The following is a 9,253-nucleotide window of genomic DNA, read 5'->3' as shown; positions in this document are numbered from 1 at the left end:
AGATTCATAATGTATTTGCACAGACCTCCTCGTGTTCGCACAAATATATTATGAACCTCTGAAAAGAAGATTTGCACTTGCTACAACCTTTCATATTCATTTATGCAAATCTCCTAACATTCACACAATTATCATGTGAACCTCCGATTAGGATTCTCTCGAGGGGCAAAGAGATTTGCAAAAAAATATATATATATAAAAATATTTATACGGATACGAAATCATGTGAATCTCTTTAGTTGTATGCATATAAGGAAGTTTGGAACATATTTGTGTGATCGTCAAAAGCTTTGCAACATATTTGTACAAACATTAAGAGATTCACAACATAATATTCACAAATACATATTTGTGTGAATGTTAGAAGGTATGCACAAATATGTTGCTAAGGGTAAACTTATGCTAAATAAGTCAAGAATCAATGATTTTGAAGAATTTTAGCATATTTGTGGATTTTTGCAAGGTGACATTTTAAACTGACATTACGGTCATTTTTCAAAAAAAAATGAGTAATTTTTATTACAAGAGGTAAAAAAGATAAAACATATATCAGACTTTTACATGAAAATTAAGTTTAGGCTACAAGTACAGGATTCAAATTTAAGACAATGTGATTCAATCGTGAAATCCACTCAAATTGGATCCATGAAAGAGTCTCCATCTCTCTCTCTCTCTCTCTCTCTCAAAAGAACACGTTTTCTGCACACTTCGAGACGCAAGGGTTCATTTGTTTTCTTGGTTTTCAAAGAAAGATGGGTTTGGTTAATTGAGACGCAGGATTCAACTTCCAACGTGCGCTAGATGAGCAAAAAAAGTATGATGCAGCTTCTTATTGCATGGTGTAGGAGTGAAATAGTAACCAATTAAATTACCCATATCAACTGTAATCACGGATTCAACTTCAAAAATAAAAAAATGCATTCAAGTCTGGCTGGCCTCAAAATCAGCTTACGAATGACCTCTTCTTGGAGTGAACAGAAGGGAGCGAACAGAACAAGACATGCCAAAAAGATTTTAATACATTAGAGCCACGAACAAGATGATCATCTGCAAATTGTAGTAACCTACCAAGTAGGCATCCACGAGTATACATAGCATATTCTTCTAAATAAAGGGAATGAGCTTAGTCTGTTTGTCGGGATCCGGAGGGAGGAAATCTTCCAGCGGAACATCAGAGCCTCGACAGATTTCATTCAACACAGCCTCACCTTTCTCCTTCTTTATGACCTCACAAATGGTACCAAGGACATCCGACGCAATTCCAGTTTCCGTAAGGCAACCAGGCTCCTCACCTCCTTCATGAATCAATCTTCCTACATCTCCCAAAGTAATAATTTTTTCCAAAATTACTTTAGCAAGAATACCACCAAGGAATTCAGCTGCTTTAGGTGCATCATATGTGGCATCAGGCAAGGTAGCAAAAACAGACTCGAACCTGGAAAGGGAAAAAATCATATTCAGATACAATTTCAACGCATTTAAAAATCCAGGAAATGCTAAAACATAAATACTTGACATGCAGGCTTCTCAGGTCCTGGATAGAGTAGGGGAGCTCAAGATTCAACAATGGTGTTACCATCAGCAGTGTGATGGATGCCGCTCATCTCACGATGAACAGCATTCAGACCACCACAGGTGGGATGCCATCATTTGGATGGGCCCCCACCTTTTTCCTCGATGTCGTCCATGTTCTGGGTGGGCGGCATTGGAGAATTTAATAAGGGCGGCTCACAAGGGACTATCAGTGTATCGCTTAGATGAACGACCACATCCAAGGTGCCCCTGACAGTGTCAATGACAGGGGCAACCTTGATCTGAACTGCCTTCATGCAACAAAATATGTTGATTTCAATAACAAAGGATTAGGCTCAAATGAAGTTCGGAAGGATTAGGTGTCACTCAGCAAAATCTGCCGTAATCAAGTAGCCAAACCCCATATGAAACCACCATAAAACTTGAATCAGGAAAGCTGCAAAAGTCATTAAATCACTAAATTCACCAACTGATATCTACTAGAGACACAGTTCTGGAGTAGACCACATACCCTTTGACAAGCAGACCTTGGCTGAGCAAGTTATTCCTTGATTTGCATAGAAAAATAAGAAGTTTTGTTAAACGGTCCCTCTCCATGTCCTTTCTTTCAAAAGAATCTGTCACCCAAAGTGACACCATAGTAGGGTAGAAATCTGGTGCATTTAATTCTTTGATGCATGAAGCAACTTCTTCCTCGTCATTTGCACTGCAGGTGAAAAACCAATTGCAGATTAGTAAAGATTCAAAAATTATCAAGGATGCTGCTTGAAGTTTAACATAAAAGGAGCTGCAGGATCAGTGAAAAAGGGAACCACCTTAACAACTACATTTCACAAAAAAATTTGTTGAATAAAAAAAACATATATGCACTTATCATCTTTAAGCATCAAAATTCGATGACATTTTTTTGTTGAAACAAATAGAATATAGTATACATAATCTGATCATCTTATCACAATTCAATAACATAAAAAACACAACGAAAACCCAAGTTGTAAAACTTTTTAAAAGTGCAGAGTCCAATAATTGTTCATCTGTCTAATGCCATATGTAAGTCAAAAGTGCTAGGCAGTGCCTAGGAGGTGCATCCCTAAAAAGACTAGGCGGGGGACTATGCCGAATAGTCGGTACACAATTAAAAAAATACATATACAAAATTTGCAAAATAAAATGCTAAAATTAATAACAAACATGTATGCAACATAAAAGCAATCAACAATAAATAATAGACAAAAAACAGCATGTAATCAAACACTGAAAAACTGTTATATATAACCTACTCAAAATCATGTAAAATCATTATATTATATAGAGAATGGTGATTATCCTGCCCCCTTTTTCATTAGGTCACCGTTAGTGTAATATCGCGTATTTTTACACTTAGTTAAAATTGAGATTTTTTAAAATTTGGCTAAGTATAGAAGAAAAAACGGTAGATTCTCAATTTTTGGCCCATGCTTTTGAGATCGGGCTTAGCCCAGGTCTCATTGTCAAGGTCTAAACGAGCCACTTAAAACGTGAGAAAGATTTTTATTTTTGACCTTTAAATTCAAGCAAAATTCGGATTATTTTCGGACAAATTTCAGAGGCGAAATTTGAGTTATATATTGTTGGATGTGTCTCAAAATTTTGAGCGTAATAGTATTTTACTTTTCCAAATTCGGGCTACGGTTGGCCCGAAAAACGCATTTTTTCGAAAAAAAACAGTTTGTCGGTTCAAATCTGGATTTGGTTCAGACTGGATACGATGGATTTGATCCAAATTAATATGGATTTGGACTCTATCCAAGACCCATATTAATCTGGTATTGATCTAGCTCAAGACCCATTTGGATTTTTGGAGATGAATTTAAATCTTGGATCCGGATCCAAATCCATGCCCAACGATTTTCCAACTTTAAATTCACCAAATAGCTTTAAATTTGGAGTTAATTAATGTTAAGAAGCCTCCCAAGTTAATTTGGAACTTTTTGAAAGCTTCTGGATCATTATTAATTAATTAATACTTATTAATTAATTTTAATTAATTCCAAAAAACTATTTTGATGTTTGTTTAGGACTCTTAGTGGAGACCTTAAACACACCTAAAAGAATCTAAGAAGGTTTTAGAAAGTCTATTAAAATAAAACTTTGAAAAGTCAACTTAGAGAATTTCAAAAAATTTGAAACTCTCTAGCGAGAAGAGAGCCCACATGGCGTCACCCTCTTCTTGGCCTATTTAAAAATAAAAAAAAAGGGAAAGAAAAAGAGAAAGGAAAAAAGAAAGAGGAGAGAGAAGGAGAGGAAGAAGAGGAGGAGGAGATCGATTTCTCCAGCCATCCACATTTTTCACCATTACTTTTTTGTTCTTTTTTTATCTACGATCAAGGTACGGGTTTCCTCTCTTGATTCAAGTGAGAAAATGAATATAGATTGAATTTCCGTGCAACATTTTTGTGAAAATCCATGGGAAAGAGGAAATCTATATGTTAAATCTAAAATACATGGATGGGGATTCATGGATCCTCTTCTATGGATGTGTTTTTTAATCCTATTCATCTTTTCAAAAATAAATTTTTTTATATGTTTCCCTCTATCGTAAAACATAATTTTTATCTATAATGGAAGTGCTTATTTAGAGCTTGCTCTTGATGCATATCAATTTCCATGGATGGTCCGTGTTATAGACTTAGAGATGCATGTTAATATGTGACAAAACAATTTGGCATGCATGCATTCTTCATTAAAGTTTGTGTATTGATATTTGTAGTTAATGAATCTTAACATTTGTTTTGATGCCTATGCTTACATATTAGTTTTGGAACATGTACATACGTATGCTTGAAGGCACCCATGCAAATAAAAACATACAAAGATTTCTAAGCCTGAATATGTTAGAAAGAAGAAAAGGAAAAAAATTTATTTGGAAGGATTGGGGGCTTTATGGTCTGACCAGCACAGACCTGGCCGGATTGCCTAGCATCGTCAGGCATGTTCTGACAGGCCTGACTTGGTGTTGCAGGGCCCAGCCGAGTGGGCTCAACCGGGTAGCAGGCGGTTACAAAAAAAATTATATAGCTTGTTTTCTTTTTTTTGGCCCAACGGTCTGGACAGCAGACCAACCGAGCTTGGCTCGGCTGGCCAGACCCGGCCAGCAGGCTGACAGGCCTAGCTTGCCAGGCCTGCCGAGTGGGCTCGACTGGGTACAGACTCTTAAAAAAAAAGATTTAAAGTATTTTTTAAACTCTCCTTGGAGCTAACTATTGTCGTTAGAATATACGTTCTGAGATATCCTATCGTTAGAATTGGACTCTTAGAGTTGCGGTTTTGGAGAATCGTAAGGATACAAAAACTCTGTGTGCATTTTGCTACCCCTAAACCCGATATTGAGGTTATTCTCCTACCCACGGTTTTAGAGATAATCTGTCACTTTACCTGAGGGTGGTATGTAGACACAATTGTTGTTTTGGTATACCAAGAAAGTGACACTTATTGATGTGGAGGTCTTTGGTGTCCCGATATTAGAAGTGAAGGTGTAATGTTCCGAAGGCTATTTTGATCGAGAGCTAAGTTTGGAACTCAGTAATAAAATACAACTAGTGTGCTAAGTTACCCTGAGAACCTTACTTGACCTCAAAAATTCTTACCCATTTGGAGTATCCACGGGCAACGATAATAAAAAGAGGAACTTAAATTGTGTGCATTTGACAGGGACATGCATATGAAAAGAAAACTTTGATAAAATATAATAATTTATTCATACTTGTGCATAAAAATCATGCATATTCCTACTATAAATTAGATCATGTATATTTACTTGTTCTCTTACTCGTGTTATATGGGTATTGGAATGATATGTATTTTCTATTGCATGATTACATGTCTTTATTGCATAAGTGATGTTCCCTATTAATAATAATTATTCTTTGTTGCTTAAATGAATACTTGAATTATGAAATTGTCATAACTGCATCCCTCTAAAATATTGTATGAATCTTATTTATATTTTTTTTACTTATTTGTTTCATTAGAGGGATTTATACACAGAATTATTTGGATTCTGACACTCTTACTTGTACGTTTTTCACAGCCTCAGAAGCCCAACGAAGCGACTTGCTTTCGAGGAAGCTACGACACCACACGACTTCTTTGCAGACTTTTCTTGGGACAGTGTGGCTCTTTTTTTTTTGCTTTATTTATATTTTAATTGATTATGTCTCAGACTCTATGCACTTTAATAAATAAAATTTGTGTATGTTTAAATGATGGGTATAAGATCATTTGTGGTGGTGGTTGTGTTTAAACTGTAAGAGCCCTGGGTTTCTGGGAATGTTTCCGCACTTGAAAAAAAAAATGCCACCTTTTCACGGGTACGAGTTGGGATCGTTATAATTAGGACCCTCCAAAAATCATAGTTTTAGGTGTTTTATGCTCATTCCAAACCATTAAACATGTTTATCGTTGTTAACTCTGTAGAGAACATGTATTTGACGAAGCATCTTTATGCTTATTAAGAAGGTACAAAAATTAATGGTTCATATTGTACTAAAATTTGATGATGAAATAGTCACACTTTTACACCAAATCAATTTGAAACAAAGCTTGCTTCTTAATAAATAAGCAATGATAAAAACATTTAGCTGTTTGGATCAAGCATAAAACACCTAAAACTATGATTTTTGGAGGGTCCTAGAAGAACCTAACGAAAAAAGGGCAGGATAATCCCCATTCTCTATTGCATAACCTACTCAAATTCATGTATAGATCAACTAAGTAAGCATGCTTTCAGAATCATGACATATAATAACAAAAAACCATGCATTCAAGGAAACATTTTATCTATCTATCCATCTATATATATATATATATGCTTTCAGCCAAACACATATTTTTAATCAGAACAATATATGTATATAACTATATATATATTCTCTGTTTTTTTCTTTCTATTGCTCAGCTGAACAGGAAGAGGGAAAAAGAAGAGGAAAGAGAGAGAGAGAGAAGGGAGTGGGTTAGAATTTTTAACACCCCCCCCTTCTCCTCGTATCTTTTCTTTAAACAAAAAGAAATTACTAGGCTGTCCCCACACCTAGTCACGACTAGGCAACCTAAGCAGCATCTAGTCAGCGAAAAAAGGACCTATGCAGGTCCAACGCCTACATGCAGTAGACAAGGCATTGGACCTGCACCTAGGGAGCGCCTAGTTACCACTTTTGACTACATAGCCAATGTCATTAAATTACTACCAGGATTTGCATGTAAAACTTGTGCAAGATTCAAAATGGGATAGCACATTATTCAATAGCATAGATTGTATAATCCACCACATATCAAATAATAAGCCTGCTTCGGCTAGTGAATAGACTAAATGTTTGTTGTCTCTCACAGTTATGACCTTCGTTTAAAATAAATAATCAACTAGATCTCTACAGAGTTGATATTCAACCAAAAAAAGTTAAAAAAGGAACGCACCCAGTGGAGCAGTGTTATCAGTATCGTATCGTATCGTATCATACGATACGATATGGCGCATCGCAATATTGCTGGTCGATGTGATATGATATACCTGTTAAAATGTAACATATACATAATATAATAATAATAATATGATATATTATTATTATATTGTATATATATTTTTCTATTTTCTATTTTTATTTCCTTTTATTTTTTTATGTTAAGTGAACTAGATAATGGGCTTTGGTCAAGTTCCAGTTGGAACTTATCCAAGCAATCTAGTCATTGGAACCAATCCAACGGCTAGATTCCAACGACTAGAAGGGAGAGCTCCCATTGCTTCCCTATAAATAGGGGTTCAGCCCCCTCTTGTAAAATCACTTCTTGTACTGCTTTTTAAGCATTTTCTTACATAAATAAAAGTGTGTTATTTATGTGTGTTTTTTCCATTGTTACCCTTTTGTGGGCTTTGCTTAAAGTGTCTTTTAGACACTTCCTTTTGAGTGATCCAAGTGCATTCGTGGAAGATCACCATTTCATTACATGGTATCAGAGCCGCGGGATTATTAGATCTTGAAGAAAGGCTGCCTCAGTTTTCGTGCCCCTTGTGCAAAAGGCGTGTTATCACCCTATTCTTGCAAAGTGTTATGTCACTTGGAGAAAAGTGTTTTATCACTTCATTATTGGCCGAAGAACGCATCATTTGAAGGGCTTCAACATCTTTTGTATTGTATCTATTTCCCTTCGCACATTTTTTTCATTTCTTTTATTTTATCTTTTCCCTTTCTCTTCTTGTAAACGATGGATGACAATGATAAAGTCACCATCATCCCTATAAAATTAAGTGACACAAATTATGTAACATGGGTTTCACTCATGAAGCACCATATATGGGGTAAAGGCTTATGGGAAATTGTGGATGGTTCTAATTCGGAACCTAAACTATCCCTTACTAAGAAAGAGGGAGATAAAGAGGTCCCATTATTAGAAGAGAAGAAAATCAAAGCTCTAGCCTCCTATGAAAAAAAGTGAAAAGGAGAATGGGACGTGAAAATAATGTCATGGCTAAGTAAAACGCCTAGGCTTTGAAATTCCTAGGTGGGTACCTTAAAAGGTACCAATTTTGCCAACTAAGGCGCCTAGTCAGCGACTAAGCTGCCTCCGCCTAGGCACGAGGGCAGTTTTGTTATTTATTATTCATATATATTGTTATTTTTTTGTATATATATGTATATATATACATATATTTATATGTATGTGTGTGTGTTTGTGTGATTTGTCCTGTGAAATCATGAAAACATGCTTAGTTATTATATTTATATATGTGTGTGATACTTTGCTTTTAGGATTTTTTCTGTGAAACATTAAAAGCATGCACAACTAATTTTAATTGAATATGTTTCTTATATATGTGTGTATTACTTTGTTTCTGATGAATTTTTCTATAAAAGCCTGAAAGCATGTTTAGCATTATGAATTATGTAATATGTTATTTATATATGTATGTGTTATTGTGCTTCTATGAAAGGTTGAAAGCATATTTTGTTGATTATACTGAATATGTTATGAATAATTGAATATATATATATATATATATTTGTGTGTGTACAATTATATATATGTATATTCTGGTTATGTATATTAATATATTTTATGAAAGCATGTGTAATATTGTACTTGTGTAATGAAATCATACAACAACTACGCCTTCATCCCAAAACAATTGAGGTCGGCGATATGAACCAAAAAATAAAATCATTCTGGGTCTTCCACATGAATCCTTCTCCTCCAATCATTTCTATCCAATGCTATGTCCTCGGTGAGGTTCAAAGCATTCATATCCTTTCCTATCATCTCCATCCAAGTCTTCTTAGGCCTACCCCGACCTCTTTTAACTAATATGTTTTTCCATTTCTACATCCTTCTAACTGAAGCATCATTAGGCCTTCGCCGAATATGTCCAAACCACCGTAAACGATTCTCTCTCATCTTATTTTCAATGGATGCAACGCCTACCTTCTATCGTATCTCCTCGTTTTGAATCTTATCTTTTATTGTATTTCCACACATCCATCTAAGCATACGCATCTCAGTTACACTCATTTTTAGTAAAAGAATTAAACATATTTTTATGTATATTTTGTGTACTTTTTATATTTAATTTGGGTACCGACTAGTCCTGCCTAGCCCTCGACTAGTCTTTTTAGGGGTCTACTGACTAGGTACCGCCTAGCACTTTTGACAAAATAGGTGATATTTTCTTTGCTCATAAAATTGTTTCTTT

At 35.2% G+C, this 9,253-nt stretch overlaps 1 protein-coding gene across 1 annotated transcript in view; it reads right to left on the bottom strand.

The window, feature by feature from the left end:
- Positions 1 to 842: 842 nt before the first annotated feature.
- The window catches only part of LOC149813526 (eukaryotic translation initiation factor 4G-like), a 32,101-nt gene continuing 23,690 nt past the window's right edge, over positions 843 to 9,253 (bottom strand). The window contains exons 9-10 of the mRNA XM_089992046.1: positions 2,045 to 2,239; positions 843 to 1,435 (exon numbers count right to left, since the gene is read on the bottom strand). Coding sequence (XP_089848172.1) covers positions 1,105 to 1,435; positions 2,045 to 2,239 — 526 coding nt within the window. The 3' untranslated portion in view covers positions 843 to 1,104. The remainder of the gene's footprint in view (positions 1,436 to 2,044; positions 2,240 to 9,253) is intronic.

This window comes from Nuphar pumila, chromosome 16 (assembly GCF_984573655.1).
Source record: "Nuphar pumila chromosome 16, dmNupPumi1.hap1.1, whole genome shotgun sequence".
NCBI classification, from domain to species: domain Eukaryota; kingdom Viridiplantae; phylum Streptophyta; class Magnoliopsida; order Nymphaeales; family Nymphaeaceae; genus Nuphar; species Nuphar pumila.
Note: the sequence above shows the minus strand (reverse complement) of the source record. Positions and strands in the feature narration are given on the sequence as shown.